At 44.6% G+C, this 26,377-nt stretch overlaps 1 protein-coding gene across 1 annotated transcript in view; it reads right to left on the bottom strand.

Annotated features, from left to right (window-relative positions):
- The window catches only part of MYCBPAP (MYCBP associated protein), an 80,802-nt gene that overhangs the window by 25,655 nt on the left and 28,770 nt on the right, over positions 1 to 26,377 (bottom strand). Inside the window, exons 9-15 of the mRNA XM_082272496.1 lie at positions 25,996 to 26,114; positions 25,775 to 25,883; positions 21,765 to 21,957; positions 17,158 to 17,345; positions 14,210 to 14,353; positions 5,288 to 5,491; positions 563 to 684 (exon numbers count right to left, since the gene is read on the bottom strand). Of these exons, the coding sequence (XP_082128622.1) occupies positions 563 to 684; positions 5,288 to 5,491; positions 14,210 to 14,353; positions 17,158 to 17,345; positions 21,765 to 21,957; positions 25,775 to 25,883; positions 25,996 to 26,114 (1,079 nt within the window). The remainder of the gene's footprint in view (positions 1 to 562; positions 685 to 5,287; positions 5,492 to 14,209; positions 14,354 to 17,157; positions 17,346 to 21,764; positions 21,958 to 25,774; positions 25,884 to 25,995; positions 26,115 to 26,377) is intronic.

The following is a 26,377-nucleotide window of genomic DNA, read 5'->3' as shown; positions in this document are numbered from 1 at the left end:
TGCTCTGTCTCTCACCCGCTACATCTCTCACCCACCCAATACCGATCTGTCTCTCACCCACTTGCCGTAAGTGACAACGCTCCGTCCGGCATACGATCTCGGAGGTCACGTGCGTGGTCAAGCTTGGCGTGACTACGTGACATCCAAGATCGTATGCCGGACGGAGCGTTGTCACTTACGGCAAGTGGGTGAGAGATACCGTTCTCCCAGCAGATCTGCTAATGTGGAATTGCTTATATCTTTAATTTGTACATATATGAGTCACATATTCAATAACATTTGTAAATGGAATTATGCTATGTGACATCATTTTACCCTTACATGAGCATCACCACCTAATGGTTGGAGGAGGAGAAGACTAGTCTCGGACCCTGACATAGGATGTACAAAATATCGGCCCATATCGGCCGATACGCGATGGCCAAAATATGGGTATCGGTATCGGCAATGAAAAACCAATATCGGTCGATCCCTACAATCTATGCATGTTCCTTTTTGAATGATATACTGTACAAGCAGAACAGAGTCTCAGAAACTTCACAAGCAAACATTAACCACTGACCAAGCTTGCTGCAACAGGTCCACAGGAACCTCCTGAGCCGGGGTGGTCAGTTCACTGACGAGTCTGTTTACATTACACAGGAAGGTCTCTCGTGGTTCGTCCTCAGGGATCATATCTGAAGCCTGACATTGGGGAGGAAAGGAGCACAGCATTAGGACATAACAGAGCCGCCAGACACAAACTTTACCGTCTGATGGTAGAAACTTTGTACAAAATGGATAGAAATTTAATGGCACACTGTCACACTACACGTTGGTAAGGAAATGATACAATCAGATTGCAATGTGTGTCTAGCTTTTATCTAAAAGAAGAACACAATCCTGCTTTTGGTTTTACCCCCTTAATGACCAGGCCATTTTTTGCGATTTGGCACTGCGTTATTTTAACTAACAATTGCGCAGTCGTGCGACTCTGTACCCAAATAAAATTGATGTCCTTTTATTCCCACAAATAGAGCTTTCTTTTGGTGGTATTTGATCACCTCTGCGGTTTTTAGATTTTGCGCTATAAGGCCCCTTTCACGCTTGTGCGACTTCAAAGTTGCATGATTTTACCGCGATTTTGCCGCGACTTTGTTGCCGTGATTTTGATGCGAGTTTGACTGGGCTTGAATGTCTTTGGACCTCATAACGCATCAAAATCGGGCCAAAGTCATGCAAGGATTACTTTGAAGTCGGTGCGACTTCAAGTCGCACAGATATGAATGGTACTCATTGGAAATAATGGAGAACGACTTGATATGCGGTATGAACAGCATGGAATACACCATTTATTGATAGTTTTTTATGATGTGGGTTTAGTGACACTTTAAGTACATTTTATATTTCAGTTTTTTTCTTTTTAATAAATTCAGTGACATTTCTAAAATTCTGTATTCACTTTGTCATTATAGGGTACTGAGTGTAGCCTCATGGCTTTTGCTCTGACACAGTATCCATTTTCAGCTGTGAGGCCTTTTATAGTACGTTGTGTGCCTTTCCAAATCATGTCCAATCAATTTAATTTACCACAGGTGGACTCCAATTAAGGAGTAGAAACATCTCAGCAATGATCAACAGAAATGGGAGGTGCCTGAGCTAAATTTTAAGTGTTGTTGCAAAGGGTCTGAACACTTATGCCAATGTGATATTTAAAGGGTAACTCCACTTTTGTGGGTGAAAAATACCAAATAAAGAAAAAAACAATATAGCGTATACAATTGCACAAGTCATATCATAATTGAATGTTATTAAAAATTATCTTTCCTTTTCAATCTGCAGCTGTTGTAATTTTCTAAAAATGCAATGCAATATGGCTACCTAGAGATGTTCTGTACACAGAATGTATACTGACCACCAGTGCTGTATCTTGGCCTAGGCCAACAAGGCCCAGGCCTAGGGCAGCACTTTGCAGGGGGGCAGCAAAAAAGCTGATGGGGACTGAAATGTTGGACTGATGGGCACTAATAGACTGCACTGATGGCCACTGATGAGGCAGAACTAATAAGCTGCACTGATAGAGCTGCACTGATACGGCAGCACTGATATGATGCACTAATAGGCTGAACTAATGGGCACTGAGAGGCTGCACTGGTGGCCACTAATGGGGCTGTACTGATGGCCACTGATGAGGGGTCACTGATATGCTAAACTGATGAGGCTGCACTGATGGGCAGTAATGAGGCTGCACTGATGAGCACTGATAACGCTGCACTGATGGGCACTGTTAAAGCTGAACTTATGGGAACTGATGAGGCTGCACTGATGGGCACTGATATGCTGCACTGATGGGCACTGATATGCTGCACTGATGAGGCTGTACTGATGGGCAGTAATGAGGCTGGACTGATGGGCACTGATAGACTGTGGTTGTAGTCTGTGGTTTACAGATGACAGGGTGGGTCATAAACAGGAAAGGGTGTGGCCTTTACAGGAAGGGGTGGGTCATATTTAAATTATGGGTGCCCAAGTTTAGTCAGGCCTAGGGCAGCACAAAACCAAAATACACCACTGCTGACCACACCCCAGAAACATCATCAACGTTTTTTTTAGCGGATCTGAACGGTCCCCCATGCATCTCTATGGGGGATCGGATGTCAGCGGAGACATGTCCGCTGACATCCGATCCGATCCGTCAAATCTGGATGGATGGAAACCCTATTTTCCATCCGTCCAGCGGATCGGATGGGATCGGATGAGAATGGACCGATGGTCCATTCCCATCCGATTTCCCCCATAGAGATGCATGGGGAACTGACAGCTGTGTCTCCGCACACAGCGTGGAGACACAGCTGTCATCCTCCTGCTCAGCCGGGGATCGGCGGCTCCATCCCCCGCTGAGAAAAATGGAATCCATCCGACGGACGGATAGCGTGAAAGGGGCCTAAGATATAAGTCAGATTTCTGGCATCCCCTGCAACAAAAATGTCATTTTTGGTGAGATACTCCCAATAGGAACACGTCTAAAGGGATGCAGGCCCAGCAGCTTTCCTCATTAGAGCCCTGCAGCTGCCACAGCTGACAGATAATTATGAAACCACTCCCATTTGACTCACTCAGCACAGAGGAACAAACAGGGATTTCTTCAGAATAACAAAAGTTAGGAATCTGCAACAAAGTTTGTTAAAATCCTTGTAATGTACAGAGATCACCCAGAGGGGAATGTTTTTTTCTCAACAAAAGTGTTTTGTTCAAAAAAGTTTTTGCTTTTTAATAAATTCACAGACATTTCTAAAATTCTGTTTTCACTTTGTCATTATGGGGTACTGAGTGTAGATTAATGAGAAGAAAAAAGGTATTGAAACAACTGTAGTATACGGCTGCAACATAACAACATTGACAAAAGTGAAGGGGGGTCTGAATACTTAATTCGCTTTATATACCTTGATTCAAGCTGTCATCCTGCTGGTCCAATGACATCCCTCTTCTTTCTCTCTTCTTGCCTAGTAGCAGTGGGTGATGAAGGGCACTCATATGTGTGAATATTGTTCTAGAAATGTGACAGCCATGACAGCCTGGGCTCACAGAAAAGGCTTGAATGACGCTAGAAGATGTCATTTAACTAAGAAGAAGCCTTAGCATACTTGCACATTATGGCAAGATCTGCTGCCGCTCCCCATGCTACTTTTCTGCTTTATTTGTGCTGTTGTGGCTTTCCTATACTTAAAGTATAACTAAAGGCAAAACTCTTTTTTTTCCGTTTTGGATAGAGTGGAGAAGGATTAGAATCCCTGTCAGTTTTTTTTTTTTTTTTATATAAATTCTTTATTTAAAGGTATGCCAAAAATACAACTGTAACCTAACACAGAATCATGAAGCGCATTATAAAAATATAAGTTAAGCACCTGAAGGAACGTCCGCACAGGTCGATCAGTATCGACCGCCTCAGACTCCCTGACAGTTTTTATTGCTGTCTGTGCAACTGTCAGATTGGGTTCACACTGTTTGCGGAGCGGGTCCCAGCAGGGGTCCGGTGCATCCCCATTAACCATTTATGAACGGAGCCAAAGACGCACAGGACCCTTCTGCATTGCGGTCCACGACCACCCCGGAGTTGTGTTAACCGGCTCCATTGAAAGTTGGTCACACTCTCCTGTCATGGGAATTGGATGCCGGAAAACCCAGCCTTAAGGAGATTCATCCTCTCTATTTGCCCCGTTTATCATTATCATTGAAAGTGAAAGTAAAAGAAAATCCCACATTTTTGGTTGGCCCCAGAAAAGTAATAGAGGGGAAATCTTCCAATGGGGACACTAGTTCTGATTAGGGTTACCACCTCATCCCTTTAAACCAGGACACATATTAATTACACAGGTTCTGTGGCTGATTAGGGGGTAATTAAACTCACTTAGGCCCCTTTCACACTTGCGGACCGTTCAGATCCACCTGTCAGTTTTTCAGGTGGATCTGAATGGATGCCCCATGCATCTCTATGGGACATCGAATGTCAACAGAGACATGTCCGCTGACATCTGAACCGATCCTGTCCATCAAATCCGGACGGATGGAAACCCTATTTTCCATCTGTCTGGCGGATCAGATCGGATTAGAACGGACAGGCAGTCCATTCTCATCTGATTCCCCCATAGAGGAGAGCGGGGATCTGACACCTCCTTCTCCGCACACAGAGCGGAGACACAGATCGATCCCCCGCTGAGCAGCACGGCTCTGTCGATGGAACGGAGCCGTGTCAAAAGGGCCTAAGTGCCTTAAGTGCATTATATTAGCCTCAGAATTTATTTAATTCATATGTGTCCTGGTTTAAAGAGATGGGCTCCTTTCACAAGGGCGCACCACCCGACGGAGTCCGTTCTGCTCAGAAGGGGATTGATCAGCCGATCCCCGCTGAGCAGGTGGATGACCACTCCGTCTCCGCTCTGTGTACAGAGACAGAGCTGTCAGATCCCCGCTGTCCTCTATGGGGAGATCCCCCAGACGAATGGATGAATGGAAAATAGGGTTTCCTTCCATCCGGATTTCACGGATCGGATCGGATAGCAGAAGAGATGTCTCCGCTGACACCCGCTGCCCCATAGGGATGTATGGAGGATCCGATCAGGTCCGCCGGAAAAACTGACAGGCGGATCGGATTGGATCGCCCGTGAGAAAGGGGTCTTAGTCACTTTAAATAATGGAGGTCAGAATTAAAGGGCATGTCCCTTAAATTCCTTTTTTTTTTTTTATGACAACACCATTAAAATTTCTTTGCTAACCATTTTTTTTTTATAAAGGAAACCGTATAAAGGACCTGTTTCAGATGTACAACTGATAAGTTCCATTGTGAGCTGGGCTCCTCTTCAGTCTCCGAGCCATTTTGTTCTAGAAGGTAGGATCCGACCAGCACATGATCCATTGAGTCTTCTGATACAACCAGACTGGTCTGTGTGTCTGGAGAAATAAACTCCCTCCATAACTGCTGCAGCTCCTGAACGGTCTGATTTTTGTAGTGTAACTGCAATAAAAGTATAACATAAAAGACGTAAAGAGTCGTATTTGTCACTTAGGCATAATAAAGGAAACCTATCTGTACATTACATATGCTAAACCAGCCTTTTTCAACCAGGGTGCCCAGGCACCCTATGATGCCTTGAGGTTTCTTCAGGGGTGTCTTGGCAAAATGAGTAAAAAGAAACCCCAAAGTAGTTGGGATTTAATATAGCGCTTGCTATTACTAGCCAGGGGTGGACAATTGCTTGTCAGTAGCCTGGGTAGAGATGTATGAGGCAAATATAAAGTGATAAGAATAAATTAAATAAATAAATAAAATGATGAATTAATGAACTCAATAAATATAACATATACTAGATGGTGATATATCACAATAAATACAGTGTAAAATCAATAAATGGTCATAATAAATTAGGTCACAAGAAAGTCAATCAAATCACATATATGCCTTAAAGTGCAAATAAGTGCCAAATGAGTCCAAATAAAGTTCATAAGTGACTTTAGTGCATAAGAAATAACTTTGGTGCCAAGGGGGGGAGAAAGTGCAAGTGCTTGTGCTGAGTCCTCCAGTAGTCCAACTGCTGGTACTTGTGGTGTTGGCTTTAAGGAATAATGGGGGTATGCACTCACCAGAAGTTGTGGGTCTTAATTATCGTACGGTAGAAAGACCTTTAGAGCCTTGTGGCCTCCTGGGCCAGAGAAATGACTTCTGGGCTTTGTAGTCCCCTACGGTCCGGGGTCCCCCTCCTGGATAAGCTAGATCCTCAGGGTCCAGTTAGGGTAAAAAATAAATGCTCCAGATAGTGCAGTACTGTTAAAATATACTTTAATGTGTAAAGCTGATTGCACAGTACAAAAAAAGTTAATATTCTAGGGATCACGCCTGTTAAAATGGTGCCTGTGAGTGGAGAGCGGTCAGTGGAGGCCTTGGCAAAATGCCTTAAAATTATCCCAAAATTGTATACAAGCCCGCGTATGGATGAAATCTGCCTTTTGGTTACACAAAGCACCAGGTTTTCATTGTGCACCATTACAACCTTCTAGCTGGCAACCTCCTAACGACCAATGGCATCATCAGTTGATAAGGAAAATGTCAGTTGCCTGCATATCATCCTTGTTTGACACTCCCTTGCCTCTCTCCATCAGCTTTGAGGTCTCATTGGAGAAAAACTGAGGGAAAAGAGAAACATTGGAATACTAGTCAGTGCTAGTTTGCAAAAGAGTATTTGCTTTGGAAGAATAAATCACCTTTAACACGTTTGGTGTTCTATGTGTGTGAATGTTGCTGCATTATTTAAACTATCAGAATAGCTTTTACATTTTAGAATGGAGCGCTTCAAGACTGTCCATAATTTTGGAGGGTGCCTTGAGATTGTCCATAATTGTAAAGGGTGCCTTGACTGAATAAAGATTGGGAAACACTGTGCTAAACTATCAATGCAAGCACTTTTTGCATGGGGACAGCTTCCCTAGTATTCTTTAGTTGATGACCTGTTAGTACAGAGATACAGCCTTGGTGAGCAGTCCAACTGATGAATGGGCAACAAAGCAAACAACGATAACAGGCCCAAGAAAAACAATGGAACCAGGCACTGCCTGCAGCTCAAAATGCTGCCTGAAGAACCCTACGGCATTAGAGAAGGCTGCAACGCCCAACTGGTAGAACTTAGAGAATGTGTGAACAGAAGATGAGCCGCACAGATGTACTGAAAAGTGATGTCCTGGTTGAGGTGAAAGGCAGAAACTACCTAGGCAAGAAGGACTTTTTCAGCCTTAACACCACCTTGTCCATATGCAAAACCAGAAAAGGTTCCTTACAAGATAAAGCCAAAAGTTCAGACATTTGCTTCAAAGAGGTGATGACTATTAATGCCAACGTCCGATTTTCGGCTTGTTAGTGTGGTGCTTTCGACAACCGACTCCTCGGCCGAATAAAATCTGGTGTGCAGGCTATAAAATTTTTGTTGGCCGTCAACACAACGGCCGATTTTCGGTCAGTCAGTACAGACTTCGGCAGAAAAAATCTGATGAGCAAGACTGGGCATGCTCAGAGAAGAAAAAACACACGGAAAGTAAACCAGCACATGACATCACTTCTGAAGTAGATTTTTGTTGGCCGAGAAAATTCGTGTGCAGTCTAGGCACATTCCAACCAACAAAACACCACTCTGGACAAAAGTCGGACGATCGGTCGGCCGATAATCTTTGCGTGTGTACGAGGCATAAGAATACCATCTTCTAGTGAGAATGTCTAATGAGTTTAAATGCCTGGTTTCTGAAGCACAGAGAGAATCAAATGCAAAGTAAAGCAACATGGGAGGTCCCCCTTTACAAGGGTCTTAATCATGGAGTGAGAGGTCAACGATCTCTGAAAGACAAAAAGGGCAGAAACCCCACCTTTAAAAGAAGTCTGTATTTTTTTTTTTTTTAAGAATCATACTTACCTAAGTGGATGCAGCAGCAGTCCGATGCTGCATCTGTCCCCTGCGCCGGCTCTAAGACTGAGAATCGAGGGATCAAACACCGCTGATCACTCGGTTCTTGGAGAGCTTCGTGAGCAGAGAGCTGGTAACTGTCAGTCACCGGCTTATTGTTCCGCCCGCCCCCCTCCCCCCACGCTCATTGGAGCACTGGGCTGTGGAGGGAACAGGAGAGGCTGGTTTAGGCTCTCAGAGGCTCACTGAGAGGCCAAGCCAGGTGCCGGTCCAGGGTTGTGGGCAGATCCTGACCATATTGTCGCAATCTTGCCCCAGCCTTGACCTGCTCTGTGATGTCAGCGGGCTTCAGTCCACTGTCTGCTGAAAACGGGTCACAGGAGTGCAGAACGAACTAAACAAACTGCACTCCTGTGATCCACAAGAGAAGTACAGCCAAACGAGCATTGGCTGTACTTCTCATTTAATAGTGCTCATTTAACCACTTGCCGACCGCCGCAAGTACATATACTGCGGCGGTCAGCCCCGGCCAGGCAAAGTGACGTACCGGTACGTCACTAGCCTGTCACTGGCTTGTGAGCCAATAGCGGGCGAGCGTGCGCCCGCTGAGGCGCGAGCCCTCCCCGGCTCGTTCCCTAACAAGTCCGTGCGTGTGACCGGCGGACCCGATGTCCGCCGGTCACTCGCGATCATTCGCCGGGAAGGGAGAAAGGCAGGCGGCTGATGTAAACAAGCCGCCTGTCATTCTCCCCTGTGTAAAAATGGAGATCAGACGGTTCTACTATGTAGGACCGTTGATCTCTGTTTTTACACTAGTAGCCATGTCCCATCACAGTTAGAAACACGCCCCTAGGACACACTTAACCCCTCCCTCTCCAATACAGTTAACCCCTTCCCTGCCAGTGTCATTTTTACAGTGCATATGTATAGCACTGATTACTGTAGTAATGTCACTGGTAACCCCAAAAGTGTCAAAATGTCAGTCAAGGGTCCGATCTGTCCGCCGCAATGTCGCAGTTCCGCAAAAAAAAAAACGCAGATCGCCGCCATTACTCGTTAAAAAAAAAAAACACCAAAATCTTTCCCTTTGTTAGTAAACGCGATAACTTTTGCGCAAACCAATCAAAATACGCTTTTTGCGATTTTTTTTACCAAACATATGTAGCATAAAACAAATTGGCCGAAAATGTTAAAATATTTAGATTTTTACATTTTTTTGGGGAATTTCATATAAAAAAATGTGAAAAATATTGTTATTTTTGCAAAAGTTACGCATTTTTTTTTGTTTATAGCGCATGATCAAAAAATCGCACAGGTGATCAAATACCACCAAAAGAAAGCTCTGTTTGTGGGAAAAAAAAGGATGTCAAATTCGTTTAGGTACAGCGTTGCACGACCGCGCAATTGTCCATTAAAATCACGCAGTAAAAAATCGCAAAAAAACCCCTGGTCAGGAAGGGGGTAAAATCTTCCGGGGCTTAAGTGGTTAATAGTGCTGAGAGTCAAACACTAATTAAAACCCATCTGCAGAAATTTGAAGATTCGTCCCATGGATAAACTCCTAGGGTGGAAGTCCTGAGATTCACACCAAGTGAAGTATGCCTTCCATGTTTATTGATGGACCTTGTGAGGAATAGCTTCCTAGCTTTTAGCATCAATGGAATCACAGACTTGAAAATGCCCATCTCTCAAAACCTATGCTGTTAAATCCATTGACTATGAAGCAAGATGTATCCTTGAGATAGAAGACCCTGACGATCTAGCAGAGCCCACCGTGCATCTGCGAAGAACCTTACCAGGTTAGTGTACCACATCCTCCTAGGCAAGTCCAGAACAATGAGGATCATAGAAAACCCTCCATTTTGATTCTGTGAAGCAGATGAGCATGAAGCATCAGAGAAGGAAGGTATAGATCAGAATTGATCACACAGAGCAACCAAACCATGCATTGCTTCTGCTGCAGGACCCCTGTATCCGAAGACAAACCTTTGCAGTTTTTTGTTCAAACTAGAGGCCAGGAGCTCCATATCCAATGTCCCCCACATATGTTTTTTCTCAGAGAATAGGTGCTCCCCTTTCATAGTTACCCCTTGTGTCTGCCCCTACCTACCTTCGAGCACCATTCCTTGGTTGCACCCCCTATCCACCTCCCAGTACTGCCCATTTTAGAGAATACAGAACCAAGTAACATTTGTGGTACTAAGTAATTTGTATGAAACTTGTTACATATAACAAGAAAAGCAGTAAAATAGATTCCCTGCAGCCAACAATAATAGACCCTCCCCCCAGCAACAATAGATTCCCCAGCAACAATGGATCAACCGCCACAAAATACCCCCCAGCAGCAACAACAGATCTACCCACAGAAAGCATCAACAGACCCTCCAGCAGCCAGCTACAATAGACTGCTTCGTCCACAGTAGATTCCTCTCAGTGACAACTGACCCCCTTGCAACATGAGACCAACCCCAGCAACAACAGACCCCCCCCTGCAAAAACAGATCCCTTCCAGAGACAACAGATCCGCAGCAGCAACAATAGATCCACCCCCCCTCCAGCAAAAATATATCCCCTCCAGCAACAATAGATCCCCCAGCAGCCAGCATCAATAGACACTGCAGCACAACCCAAACCCTTTGCCATTACATGCATTCAGTGCTGGAGGTGCCGGACCTGCGTTCCCGCACATTCACGCTGAAAAAAAAAGCCCCCACATGTGATACAGGTTCTGAGACACCTCTGGGTGTAGAAACCACTACCCTGGTAGTCAAGGGGATATTAGCTGAGGAATTCTGCCTGCCTATTGTTTATAAAAGACAAACAAAGTTCTCAGCACTACCCTCGACTGTCAAGGTGCAAATGACCAAATGTAATGTTCATAGAAAAGTACGATGCTCAATCCAAATGAATAGCAAGGGCATCTGGGAACCCACACTGCAACAGAAGAGGGAAGGGAGAGAGAGGTGCTAGGTGACAGTTTATTTAGTAACAGAATTAAAAAAACATACAATTACACCCACAAAAGGTATCAAAAGCGGGGGTCTGGGACCGTAAGAAGCTCAGGAGAATGTCCCGCCCATGATCAGGGTGTCAGGTAACCTCCAACAGTTTGGCTAATCAGCGCATTCGCGCATTGGCGCGAATACGCATGCGCGGCCAACTCTGGGCAAACTCAACCAAGAACGTGCGTGCGCCAATGCGCACGCGTGCACGCAGGACGTGACGGCGCTTGGCGCCAAACGGCCTATTTAAGCTCAGCAATGACAGTCACTAGCTGCTGGATGATCTTCAGCTTCCCGTGTCCCTTGTGCCTTGTTTTGCCTGCTAATCTTGGATTTCCTGTTGCCGACCCGGATTGCTTGACCTCGACTCCTCTTGATACCTCTGGCTCTTGACCTTTTGGCTTGTCCCTGGACTCTCTTCTTTCTCCAGTGTCTGACCCGGCTTGACTATTGACTCTGCATTACCAGTCTCCTGTGGGCTACCCAGCTTACCTTTGTTCCTGCAGCACACCTGCCTGGCTTATCAAGTGTTCCAGATCCGCCTTGGACCTATCACTCATTGGCTGCAGCCACCATCTGGCCATCCCAGCCGGCAACCCGTGCTACTTCGGGCACAGCACTCCCTGTCTCACCTCCAGGGGTGCCCTGCATCTAGCCGCAAGGGGAGCCCTCTCTACACTCCGGCTTCGGATCAGGTACGTGACACAGGGCTATCAATCCTCCATGCTGCAGCGGCTCCAGTGGATGATGGATAGAGGATGCTGGGGAGCGAGCTGTCACAGCCGAGAACCACCTGTCAACCCGAGGAATGGAACAACCAATCGTAATGCGTTTCGGAGGCTAGCCATGCCTCCTTCCTCAGCCAATTTGATATCTTTATATGTTTATTTTCTGTTACTAAATAAACTGTGCTACACCAGTGGTTGCCTGGCGCCTCTCTCTCTCGCTTCCCTGCTGATTGTTTATGCCTTGGATGTACTTGGTAGACAAGGTGGGAACCTGAAATTTTGCCCAGGACAAGATTTAATCTACCTCTTTTGCCACAGTGAGACTTCTGGTTCCTCTATAACTGTTAATGTAGCAGGCTCCACCGACAATGAAGTTCCCTGCACCAGACTTGGCCTCTGATAAAATAATAAAGTGTAGGAGCATAGAGCAATAGGATTGTAGCCTGCAGCCCCAGAGCCATTAGTACAGTGTGAGCTATGGGGACCAGCTGCCCCACCACATGTCTGGACTCAGGCACGTTGTGACCATGTGGAGGAATGGCAACCTAAAGCTCGAGGTATGGGCCGAGAACTAAGTTACTCAAGAAACCCAAAGAGTTGGTAGCAGATGAGGGTTAGACGGTTGGAAATGACCAAAGTCATAGTCGGCGGAAAGCATGAACAGACTAAAGATTAGGGTTACATGTAACTCTTTGAAAGCGATTGCAAGGCTCTTTGCAAAGCTTCATGGCAGGAAAGAAAGTTAGAGCGAGCCACTTCACCCTCCCACAGTGAAAACTGGACGGAAGCGGGGAATTTAAAGATGCCTAGCAGCCAGTGTACATAAGGTAGTTCCCGATGCTCAGCATAACCAGTCTACTTATGGAGTGAGTCTTCAGAGACAGCGTAAGTGATGAAGCAATGCTAGATCTACACTAGAAAGCATTCCATGGCTAATTTGTTTTTAGATTGGTGACTGAAAAGTGCTCTACATAGAACCTACTGCCTGAAGGCAATTTATGTTCTATCCCTGCAATGCCTGGTGAGGTCCGAACAAAGCACTCTGAAAGCCAGATTGAGGAAAGCCGCAACGGATAGCTGCATTCGCTGAGACCAGCTCTAGCAGAGATGTAGAGAAGAATCTTGGTTGAAGACAAATATGAAGAATACGAAGAAATGGGTCTAGTAAAAATAGGTTAGTCTTTTACACAGCAGCTGAAGAAAAGATATCAATCCTCCCAAGTACACTAGCCAAAAACTGAAGCATCCTGGTAGGAGGGGTTCTCCTAGGCTGACCTATAGTTTTTTCATTTGGCCAAATGTCAATCCTGTAAGCCAGCAAACTCCAAACTGTGGCCCTTTGCTTGCCTTTATCCAGCCCTTGGAGCACTATTCCTCCTACTGACACCAACAATGGAGAACTATTCCTCCTACTGACACCAATGATGGGGCAAAATTCCTTCCATAGATTCCATTGATTGGGCATAATTTCTTCCATTGATACCAACGATGGGGCACAATTCCTTTCATGTATACCAATGATGGAGCACAATTCCTTCCATTGACACCAACGATGGGGCACAGTTCCTGCCATTGACACCAACGACGGGGCACAATTCCTTCCATTGACACTAATGATGGGGCACAATTCCTTCAATGTACACCAAACCTTGGGGCACAATTCCTTCCATTGACACCAATGATAGGGCACAATTCCTTCCATGTACACCAAAGTTGGGGCACAATTCCTTCCATTGACACCAATGATAGGGCACAATTCCTTCCATGTACAGCAACGTTGGGGCACAATTCCTTCCATTGACACCAGCAATGGATAACAAATTCTTCCATTGACACCAGCGATGGGGCACAATTCCTTCCACTGACACCAATGATGGGGCACAATTACTTATACTAACACTAATAATGGGGCACAATTGTTTCCATTGACACCAACAATGGGGCACACTTCTTTCCATTGACACTGATGGGATACTAGTCCCCCCCACTGTCACCAAGTGGACGTAAGGACATTATCTACTCCCACTGGCACAAGCCTGCCCTTCCCTAAAGTCTGAAGAACAGTAAACTGGCCCTTTGTTTTGAAAGTATAGAAACCCCTGCTATAAGTGGCAGTATAACCCAAAGATGAAAGACTTACCTAAGGGCCTCGGGGTCTTTGGGCGTCTATTCTTGCTAAATGTCACCGGCATCCAAAAATACTGCGCTAACTGGTAACACCAAGTTCTCAGAAATGTATCCAGTTCTGCAAGATCTTGAAACTTCTAGATACATTCTTTTTGCAGCTGTATTAATAGCTCATTTATACCAAATATGTGGTAACTGGGGACTTCTGGTCTTTTTAAAGCGAGAAGTCAGCTCTAAATTGTAAACAAAATCGTTTTTATTCTTTTAATACGGAAGAAATAGGGACAAGACTGCCATCTAGTGCTGTATAATGAATAGAGCTGCCATCACATGGAAAGCAATGTGAGTAGGGAGTGATCTTGAACAGTTAGACTTAATAATCAATGAAATTAGTATTATGGATCGCAGTGTCACACCATAGATGAAATACCTCTGGGTTCATTAGGTGGAACATTTCTTCTTCAGTGACACGTGTGGGAGGTGACTGAGGTCGCTCTGGGCTACGAACACCATCCAAAATCTCCTGTATTATCTTCTGAGCAATAAATTTGGCCTCCTGAGACTCCATCTCCCTCTACAGTGAAAGTAGCAACAAAACAAATAGGGAAAAATACAGATAATTAATATTACACTCCAACATTCATTTCCTTGGAAAATACAAATCAGCAAGTATTTCACAGTGTTCCTTTAACTATAACAACTTTACATATAATCTTGTACATGCATTTCACCTGTGACTTTAGCTATTTGCCTGGAAGTTACATTTAAGGTATATGTATAGCCAACCCCCCCAAAAAAATTAGGGGTTGTTTTTTTTTTTATTTTGATATAATTTATTTGCTGCTTTTGCCCATCCTTAGGGAGATTCACCCTATTTGTCCTGTTTACTGTTATCACCAAAAGTGAAAAAAAAAAAATCTCAAATTTGGAGTTGTCACCAGAACAGGAATATAGGGCAAATCTTCCAATGGTGACACTAGTTTTGGTGACAACAAAGGATTTCCCCTCACTTCCTGCTTTGGCTATGTTACAGGGAGTAAAGGGAAATCTCCCCAGTGGGATACAGAGGGCAAAAAGGACAGGGGTAATAACCCTCCCTCACTCTATGTAAAATGAAAAAAAGATAAAGTTTTGCCTTCAGTTCTAAAACTGGTGCTCACAGAATCTGCTGCAGCTGTGCATAGTAACCAATCGGCTTGTAACTTCAGCTTGTTCAACTAAAGCCCCGTACACACGTACTGATCATCGGCTGAACGATCGGCCGTCTTTTGTCCAGGGCTGTCGTGTCTGTTGAAAACTGCAAAAGACTGCACACGAATTTTGTCGGCCAACAACAGCCGACTGCAGAAGTGATGTCATGTGATGGTTAACTTTCCTTGTCTTTTTTCTTTTCTGAGCATGCCCAGTCTTGCTAATCTGCTGTCTGTCGGCCGAAATCTGTACTGACTGGCGAACAATCGGCCGTTCTGGTGTTGGCCAGCAAAAATTTTAATGCCTGCATGTCAGATTCTGTTGGGCCGAAAATGCGCTGTCGGCTGTCGGAAGCATCATACTAACAAGCCTACAATCGGCCGATCGGTCGTCGGCCGAATATTTACGGCCGACAATCGGTACGTGTGTACGGAGCTTAAGCTTTGACAAGAAAACATAGAAGCTGATTGGCTACCATGCACAGCTGCAGCAGATTCTGTGAGCACCAATTTTAGTAAATCTCCCTCATAGTCCACTCCCGGTGGACTATGTTTTGCTCAGCGGGGATCGATCCGCTGATCCCCGCTGAGCAGGCGGATGACAGCTCCCCCTCTGCTTACTTTGCAGAGATAGACCTGTTAGCTCCTCGCTCTCCTCGATGGGAAATCGGATGAAAACTAACTGCCTGTCCATTTTTATCTGATCCTATCCAATCCAATCCTCCAGACGGATGGAAAATAGGGTTTCCATCCGTTTGGATTTCACAGACAGGATTGGATTGGATAACAGCGGGTGTCAGTGATAAAAGTCACCGCTGACATCCGCCGCTCCATAGAGGTACATGGAGCATCCGATAAGATCCGCCTGAAAAACTGACAGGCGGACTGATCAAAAAGCCCGTGTGAAAAGACCCTTAGGCCCTTTTCACACGGGCTTTCCGATCAGGTCCGCCTGTCAGATTTTTTTCAGGTGGACCTGATCGGATGCTCCATGCACCCCTATGGAGCAGCGGGTGTCAGCGGTGACTTGACACCCACCGCTATCTGATCCGATCCTGTCCGTGAAACCCAGACGGATGGAAACCCTATTCTCCATCCGTCTGGAGGATCGGATCGAATAGGATCAGATGAAAAACTGATAGGCGGTCCGTTTTTATCCGACCTCCCATAGAGGAGAGCGGGGATCTGATAGGTCTATCTATGCAAAGTAAGCGGAGGCGGAGCTGTCATCCGCCTGCTCAACGGGGATCGGAGAATCGATCCCCTGCTGAGAAAAACAGAGTCTGCTGGGCGGAAAGCCTGTCTGAAAGGACCCTTATGCCTCGTACACACGCAACGATTATCGGCCGACCGATCGTCCGACTTTTGTCCAGAGTGATGTTTTGTTGGTTGGAATGTGCCTAGACTGCACACTAATTTTCTTGGCCAACAAAAATCTACTTCAGAAGTGATGTCATGTGCTGGTTTACTTTCCGTGTGTTTTTTCTTCTCTGAGCATGCCCAGTCTTGCTCATCAGATTTTTGTCTGCCGAAATCTGTACTGACTGACGGAAAATCGGCCATTGTGTTGACGGCCTACAAAAATGTTATAGCCTGCACACCAGATTTTTTTCGACCGAAAAGTCGGAGTCGGTTGTCGGAAGCATCATACTAACAAGCCGAAAATCGGCCGATCGGACGTTGGCCGAAAATTCCCAGCCAATAATCGATGCGTGTGTACGAGGCATTAGAGTACTAAGCCATTTAAAGACAGCTCAGTACACAGAAATTGGCGGGTGTAATGGCCACCCAAGGGTATTTCCTCAATCAAGGTTTATAAATTATGCTAATGAAATAACAGTCCACCAATCCGCCATTTAGAAACGTAGCACGGTTGCAAACATGTTAAAGAAAACAATTCCTAGCTGGTGGTGTTTTTTGGCAGAAGAGACCGTTGCAACGTTGCAGTCTGATCACTGGGGAGAGGAGACTGAGGAAATGCTTCCTCTTCCTGCAGCAGACTGATGACATCATCTCAGCCTAGGCAAATGATGGCTTTTTAATAATAAAAGGTCAATTTTTTTTTTTTTTTAACAGTACACTGTTGCTGTATTTTGGGCCCTATCAGGAAAGCATTCATGTAGACATGGATATCAATACCAATCCATTCACGTGTCAGTAAAAGCACGTGATTAATGACGCTTCTTACCTGTAGCTCCTCCCTGATAGGGGCAGTCTTGTCTTCATACAGAGCGATTCCCCATAGAGATACTTGTATCACTGCACCAGCCAATAGCACGGGGTGTGTGCAGAACTCCCAGTTCTCCCCAAATATCCCTGCAGTCGGAGACTTGAAATGGAAAGGGAAGGTCTGCGTCTCTCCTGGGAGGATCACACCTGAAAATAAAGCATTTCACAAATCGCTTAAAGGATCGAAAGATATAAATAAGAATTTGATTCCTGCATATCCAAATAGCTTCATTATTATATTCAGGACTACAATGTACAATTTTTCGAAATATTGTTAAACTGTATCTCCAGAGAGGGGAATTGGCAGACTCTCTGTTGGGTTTATATTGCAGTGTGATTTCCCTTCACTTCCTGCCTCGCTGGCAATGTTAACACCAGGACAGGAAGTAAAAGGAAAAATCTCCAACAGTGGAATGGACAGCAATAAAGTTTTTCCTTAGGGCTCTTTCACACTGGGGGCCGAGGGCGGTAAAAAAAACGGATGGCTGAGCCGTGGTTTTACTGCCCCTGGCGCAACTGGAATTTTAAGCCTGCCCATACATGGTTCAGGGCTCGTTCACACCAGAACGGGGTTCAGTATACAAAAACGCATTGGATGCGTAATCTCCTGTGGGTGTCAATGTATTCCTAACGACACCCCAAATGCAGATCGCAATCGCAGTTCATTTTCCTGCACCGGATTGCATAGTAGCACAGAACCATGCGATCCGGTTGCAGTGCGTTTTTAAAAGTAGTACATGCACTACTTTTGGTGTGATCCAGAGCAATTTTAAACCATTCAAATGAATACAAAAGAGGAAAGGATATTCTGGCAGCCACACACCATCCCCAGCAACCTCAGCTCGCTCCATTTACACCACACCCCCATGTTACGCCCCGCCCCTGGGGCCTAATGTATAACTAAAGGCAAAACTTTTTTTTTTTTATTTGTTTTGGATAGAGTGCAGAGGGATTAGAACGCCTGTCAGTTCTTACTGCTGTCTGTGCAACCGTCAGGGAGATTGTCCCTCTCTATTTGTCCTGTTTACCATTATCATTGAAAATGAAAGTAAAAGAAAATCAAAAATGTTGGGTTGTCCCCAGAAAAGTAATAGAGAGGAAATCTTCTCATGGGGACACTAGTTCTGGTGACCTGGAGGTCCCCAAGAAATTCCTTTAATTTACAGGGATTTCCTCTCACTTCCTGTTTGGCTATGGGATAGGAAATTAAGGAAAATCTCCACAATGGGACACAGATGGTGAAAATAAAAAAGTTAACAGGGGTTATAACCTTCCCTTACTCTATCCAAAAATGAAAAAAGTTCTAATTTAGCCTGGGTTCACACTAGTGCGTGCTGAAACACTGCATGGGATTCACACAGGAATCGTCACAGGTATTGCCCTTTACTTGGGAGTCTCCCTAGTGAATTGCTGGACATTCTGGTATGATAAATTGTCCTGCTGGGTGATCAGTTCAATTGAATTAGATACCTATACCCCTCCTAGCTGGCAATGATAAGCATATTATCCACATTATGTTATACATGATCTGAATACACGAGTGTGGCTGCTCTCTCCTTATATAGTCCCGACACCTGCCCCGGGAGATGTTATGCCTGGTGCATGACTTGATGGGGTCAGTATATATAGACATTTGTACGTTTATATGCACATGTATTTCATACATTTATGATTATGGGATATGTGATCAATATACATTATTTTTTGTAGAAGAAATGTCTTGAAGGTCTCTCTGGCCCTGAAGAAGCCTCTGGCGAAACGCGTCGGGTCTTTGAGGACCTACAGACTATATCCGCTATGAGACATAAATGTTGCCAATTTGGTATTTTGTATCGATGATTCCTTAGGGAATACGGTTGTTTTATGCAAAATTTTGTATCCATACGTATATCTTTTTTATTCTTATGTTTTAATAAAATTGATTTGACTTAAAAATTGTTGTATTCGTGACCATGCCTCCTTCATTGTCCTTGAAAATCCGTCCTTTTTCTTTTTTTTCTTTGTGATTATTGTTCATTATTGGGATGTTGGCCTCTATCTCATGGTAATTTGCTATTTACAGTGATTATTGTATTCTGCTGGCAGGAAAGGCTACCTGCTGGCAGAACACGATAGCGCTATGGGATGGGATCCCCCATCAACACTGACTGGGAGAAATCTCAAATACTGCCCTTAGATCCCTCTGTGCCCTCGCCCCTCCAAGCCTTCTTGTCCTTACCAGGGTGAGCATCCTTAGATACTTAGGGGTGCAAATTCCCTGTTCTCCTGCTGACAATATTGCCCTTAATATTGAACCCCTGTTTACTTTGATTAAAACTAGGACTCGGGTATGGAGCCATCTCCTCCTAGGAGTTATGGGAAGAAACAATTGAATTCAAATTATTCTAATGTCAAAAATATTGTACTTTGTGTGGTATGCCCCAATCTATATCCCTCTTAAATTCTTTTGTTTTATGGATTCTCTTCTTAGTTCCCTTTGTCTGGGGATCCAGCCCGCACAAACTACCCTGGCAATTGTTGAAAAACCTTGTTTCCCTGGGGGGTGCTGTTACCCGATTTTAATTTATATTATATAGCTTCCCAGCTCTCCCACCTTTTTTACTTCAACTAGAAGGACAAACGGTGGTACTTAGCCTTGGGTTGTCAACCGGCCACCCACATTGTCACCCACCCTTTGCAGGTGTTACTACGAAGGATGTGGAGTACGCAGGAACACTATGACTGTTTTAGTATGGCTTACCATCACTTGAGAATTTGGGACCTTATGGTACACATGAGCGTCTTATATTTATATCAGGTTTTCACTGGAGCTGGGCTAAAATCCTTTCAAGAACTTAAGGATGAGTTTTCCCTTTCCAACTTTATGCTCTTATGATATTTACAACTACGGCATGTCCTGCACACCCAATTTCCCAGCCCTCCTCCCCATCCTGGATACAATATTAGGCTTGGATCGTAAAAAGATGATTTCAATATTCTACAATGATCTTCTCACTCCCTCAGACACTAAGTTGGCCTACCAACTGAAATCCAGATGGGTGCGGGATATCAGGGACGTGAAGGATGAAGATTGGGGCGAAACACAGGATTCTTGTAAACAGATGTCTCCTAGGGCTTCAGATCGCCTTACACAGTTTTACATTCTACATGGAGCACACTTGACCCCAGTACGCATTGGAAGATATTGCCTCTCTCATTCCCCTACATGTCCAAGACGTTCTGACCCCCAGGGGACCTTTTTCCACATGCTGTGGGACTGTCCAGTTATACATGACTATTGGTCGCAAGTAGTTCAATTCGCCCATAGCAAGATGGGCTCACCTCTGACAGTCAACCCCAGGTTGTGCCTGTTAGGTATCTTCCCTAGCCCAATTGATGAGAAGTTTGGGAAACTTTTTGTACAGGAAGTGCTTTTCATCACTAGGAAGCTTACTGCACACCAATGGATGCAGGGAATTCCTTCCACGCTTTCTGCCTGGTGTTATGAAGTCAACCCTTCATTACCCTATGTAGCGGCCGCCCCCATAGAAAGAGGGGTTTCGCCGCCAGAGATGTTCTCTTCCCCCCTAGTGTGAGGGATGCTTTAGAGTAGAGCGGGAACCACTCTTACCATAGCTAGTGATTTAGCGATCCAAGCTGAAGGGAGATAGAGCTGGTATAGCCTTCTCCCACAAACATGAGATGACACTCTATGTTATGAGTCTAAGCAAGAACTGTTTATTAAATTCCAAGACATACAGTTTTACACACAGTTAGGGAAACTCCCCTTAGCCTTGCCACAGGGGGGGGGAAGGAGATAAGGACCAACCAATGGGAACGGAACTTGTACATTGAAACAGGCAGTCTTAATACACACCCCCTGCGGAGAGATGTCTCCAGCCCAGACCATTGTCTGTGTCATGAATCCACACAATTAGACACAGAAACAGGAGGGGGGGGGAGGGGATGGGCTGTAACATTACATTACATTAACTCAATGCCATGAGTCATGCCATCTTCAGTTGTTCAGAGGATGAATAAAGGGAAAATAAAATGCAATAAAAGGGCAATGTCCCAAACTCATAGGAAAATGACACAAAGGGGTTTACAATCCAGGGACAGGGTGATCCGTCACACATAGTGACGGTTAGTACCGCCACACTCTATAGGAAACATATTTATGTACATAGAGGGTGCCCAACCAAGTACAGTACAATAAAATTTGGGACCGTTGGTTGGCTGTCCCGGATACCTGCCAATAATCACGGGCTGATACCAAATGCTGTTTATTTTGCTAATCCCTCATGAAGGTATAACTGTGCCTTATAGCGTGGCCTTTGATGTTCTTTCATTGCCTATATTGTGTAGTTTGTGTTTTCATAGGGTTCATTTTACAGAGCAGTCTTGGATTGATGTCTATACATAATTCTATTGTGACTTTGTCATATTGTACCTATCTCCCTTGGCTGTAAGATTTTGATCTTTTCAATAAAACACGTTTGAAAGCAAAAAAAAACTGAAATACTGCTTTTGGGTGGAATGGTCCATCCATATCTGTTCTACTAACATGACATGCTGTCACCTTACCAGCACTTGTGTTAAAGTAGAAATGTTGTACTAGTGCCTCTTTGCGGTGTTCTCCCAGATTGCTGGTATTGGGCAGGCGCCTCCATTCATACCAAATAGCAGCACTTCCATTGTTGACTACCTCTATTACTGATGAGGCTTTCTCCCCAGCGAGAGCTTCAAACGTGATGCGTGTAGAAATGCCAGCTTTGTCCTGGAAGTTAAAGGAAGAAAAGGAAGCTTCAATATTGTGGTAATGGTAATAAGTGCATTTCTGCACATGCTGCCACAACGCACAAGTGTGAATGGACCCTTAGTCCTTTCCTTCAGCCCTATGCTGGCCATAGATGTACTGTAGCAATGCAATTGCAGGGTTTGAAGAAAAATGTTTTCCATTGCAGTGGGGCTATGCCCTCACTGCACAAGGTAACTGCTCATTTTTGTATAGGGGATTGTAGAATGGAGATATACTTACCTAATCCTCCAATCCCCCCCGCACATGACTGGTCCCTGTTGCTCCTGTACACTCCCCACCCCACGGTCCAGCGGTCTTGTGCAGTGGACTGTTCCTAATGTCATCAAGCCCATAGACCCGCTCTGAATGTGAGGATAACAACAAGAGAAGGGCGCACCGACCGTGTGCATTACCACTTAAAAGTTTATTCAAATCAAAGAAGGGTAGCGTACAATATACTCACAAACGTAGCATATAAACAAGCATATAGGAAATGGGCACCACTCGCTTCCAGGACACTTCTCTACTGTTGGATAGCGTCATGGCATCCTCAAACCTGATGTGGCTTACGCGTTTCGAGGGAGGACCCTCTTCCTCAGAGCCGTTTGTGAGTATATTGTACGCTACCCTTCTTTGATTTTAATAAACTTTTAAGTGGTAATGCACAAGGTTGGTGCGCCCTTCTCTTGTTGTTTTCTTGTAGTGCCTTTTGGATACCCTTGGTCCTGAGGGGGGCAGCAAGACCACTTCATTTGTGTCATAAAACCGCCTAGAAGATTCACCTTCCCGCATACCACTCGAGCGCAGGAGAGATATTGTTGTTTTCTGAATGTGAGGATATCAGAAACAGTCCACCCCTGGATTGTGGGGGAGTACCATTTGCTAGGGGAGAAGAGGATCAGGTGAGTATACAGCTTTCTCCAATCCCCAGGACAAAACGAGCAGTTGACCCGTGTAGTGGGGGCAAGGTCCCACGGCATGGGAAATCTTTCTTTTTGCCAGGAGTTGGGCTTTAACAAACATTTTATTAAAGGCATCATATCTTCTAGAAATCCATTGTACTAAACAATTGTTTCCATTTACAAACAATATTTTCATATAAAAAGGACAATCAGTCTTGGTGTAAAATCAAACCAAATCAAATCTTTGAAAATATGAAAATTAATATGAAAAATAAAAACGATGCTCAGTTGTTAGTTTATTGTTATGTGAGTGGCCAACATTATTAATTAGCATCTCCATGTTTTAAATCAAGGAACAAGATCTACTGTAAAAAAAAAATGAGGGTGCTTTGATATTTTCAGGAAGCTTTGTACAGAATTCTGTCAGCCCCTTCCACCAGCTATGATCTGCCTGCATTGCATTGAGAAGCACTGGGTCTAGAAGAAGGTATGCAATGCAAACCGAAAGATTTTATATAAACATTTCTTTAGCATTTTAATGGTGAAGAGAGGAACTAGATCAGGCTAAGTGCAAGCTTTAAAGCCAAACTCTAGAAAAATCAAAAGTCGTCTTTTGCAGGGGGGTTGTGCGCCCACACTGCAAGAGTTAACTACTTGTTTAGGTCTAGGCGACCAGGTAAAGCAGTTTTACTTACCTGATCCTCTGTGCAGGGCCGGATTAAGAGCATCATGGGCTTGGTGCTGAGGATTTTGAAGGGCCTTAAGGGCCGTGCCTTGGCATGCACCCAGAGGAGGAAGGGTGCAACCATGCATGCCTAATTCAACATGGGATGCTGTCTCTGAAGCCCATAAACACATCCATGCATCGGCAACTGTCCCTCCTTGTCCGGCCTTCATGCTGTGTGGGGAGGTTCTGAGGGAGCTGCCTGGGGAAGCGAGCATAGAAGCCAGACTTCTGTGTTTACAAGTGACAGAAGAGCGGTAACAGTGAAAATGGCCAACCCGGGGCCTATATTAAGGTAGGGGCCTGGAGCTGCAGCTCCAATAGCCCCTATGTTAATCTGGCCCTGCCTCTGTGCTGCTAGAGTAGTCCTTGCGCCCCCCCCCCTCCCCTACACTCTGGTGGTCGGATGCCCCTGATGTTATAAAATCCAGTGCAGTGACCACAGCCCTGCACTGCAGGTGAGGACACAGAGGTGCATTCCTCTGCTGGAGCATAAGGGAGTGCCATTTGCCTGAGGAACATTGTATTTACTGTCACTTAGACTAAACGAGCATTTAAAGTAGAAGGCAAGCCAAAACCTAACTATGCCTAAATCTACTCCACCCCCCCCCCCCTCCATTATAATACTATTCTATCTACCCTGTAAAAGGAAAGATGCCTATACTTACCTATTCTAAAGTTGCTACAGTCCGATCACATAAACGCTACTGCTCTGGCTTCAGTCAAGAGGAGAGATCGCCCACAATGGCTGCAGAGCCTGTGTGATGCATCATCCATATGCTTTCTATAGGGCATCCGTTGTTTAGGTTTTAATACTTCCAATGTGGGCATACCCCCAACTTCAAGGGAGGATTTTTACTTTTCCTGAAGCTGGGCTTTAATCAATGCCTTAACCCGGCTCCCTGGTCGGTAGTACCCGCGCTCCTCTCATAGGCATTACATAAGGAGAGAAAGGACAACTCCCATGGTGTAGTAACGTTTAACAGTTTTTATTAGCATAAAAACAGACAATTATGTGAAAGTTTCCTGGTGGGATACCGGGCTGAAGATACTCCACATACATGCCTACCTTTCCCAGCTTAAATATGAGTTGCCAATTGTCTGTTTTTATGCTAATAAAAGCTGTTAGACGTTACTACACCATGGGAGTTGTCCTTTCTCTCCTTATGTAATGCCTATGAGAGGAGCGGGTACTACCGACCAGGGAGCCGGGTTAAGACATTTCTCTCTGCAGTTTCCGGATTTTGATCTCCCGCTGTCCATGATCCCTGTAATGAGGATCATGGAGCTTTGGTAAGAGGCCAATTTAATCTCCGTGGTGGTGGCTGTTCTCACACTTTGCTCTGGATGGTGGATTATTTGCATGTTTGCATTTGGGACTGCACCTTTCAGCCAGTTGTGGACTCTGTGTACTATCATCATTATGTATCATTTTGTTGTGCATGATTATGCCATGGACTGATGGACTTTTTGTTCATATACACTGTACATTTATAGCGCTGCACCATTTATTACCATTTGCTTAGATCTTTTTTCTCTGATTCAAGATCAGGTGCTGGCGGCTGTATTGATTATTTTCATCTAATTAAGTGTAATATCTTCACTATGCGCAGCAATTCTCTTCTATATTTAATCAATGCCCACTTTCTCCAAAATGAAATAAAACAGTTTGGCTTTAGCTACACTTTAATATAAGGAAACGTTTTAGGCACAGTAGTGCAAAATCTGAGATGACGTATATGTGTACACTTGTTACAATGGCTGCAGAGCCTGTGCGATGCATCATCCATAGACTTACTATGGGCCATCCATTGTTGGCTGTCTCTCCTCTACAGTGAAGCTAGCTGGCGCTGGGACCAGATCAGGTAATCGGACCGGAGCAACTTTAGAATAGGTAAGTATAGACATGTTTCCTTTTACAGGGTAGATAAAATAGGTTCAGAATGGGGGTGGGAGTAGATTTAAGTTTAGGTTTTAACACTTCCAATGTGGGCATACCCCCCAACTTCAAGGGAGAACTTTTACCTTTCCTGGAGCTGGGCTTTAATCAATGCCTACTTTATCCTAAACTAAATACAACAGTTTGGCTTTAGCTACACTTTAATATAAGGAGACATTTCAGGCACAGTAGTACAAAATCTGACATGACATATATGTATACACTTGTTACCCTGTGAGACACGGGATCCTCAACCCAGGTTGCTGGTTGCCCACAGAAAAGCAATGACGGGCCGAAGACCAACTCTGGCACTACATCAGGGTAATCTTGGAGTGGATCCCTAAAAGAACAGATGACATCTCAGAGAAAAATAAACATAATATACTAACATCTAATGTAATTCTGTTTTACTACAAAAAAGCAATATAAACCTGAACTCCTTGCATACTTACAGGTTCTCCTTCTCTTCTGTAGGGGTTTCTTGATGTTGCTCGTGTAAGAACGGGAAATGTTCTGTAGAAACAGATGAAAAAGGCCGCCCACGTCCAACTACTTCCAATCCATCTATATCCTAAATGAAGAAAACAAAGTATGGCTTTGAGCAGAGTATCTAAATTAATATCAATATTAAATTAAAAAGAACCATGCAGGGCACTTAAAGCTGAACCATGCAGGTACACAGAAAGCTGAACTCTGAACCTCCCTTCAGTCTTATTTAGTTGTACAGGCTTCTCCCCAGTGCTTAATATGCTTACTCTGATTTCACTGCATGCTGTGAGCTTCTTACAGTGTGCATTAGAGGCTTTAGCAAGTCACATACAGCCTGCCTAATTT

This window comes from Pelophylax lessonae, assembly GCF_965119305.1.
Source record: "Pelophylax lessonae genome assembly, chromosome: 11".
Classification (NCBI taxonomy): domain Eukaryota; kingdom Metazoa; phylum Chordata; class Amphibia; order Anura; family Ranidae; genus Pelophylax; species Pelophylax lessonae.
The sequence above is the reverse complement of the archived record's forward strand: the minus strand, read 5'-3'. Positions and strand labels throughout refer to the sequence as shown.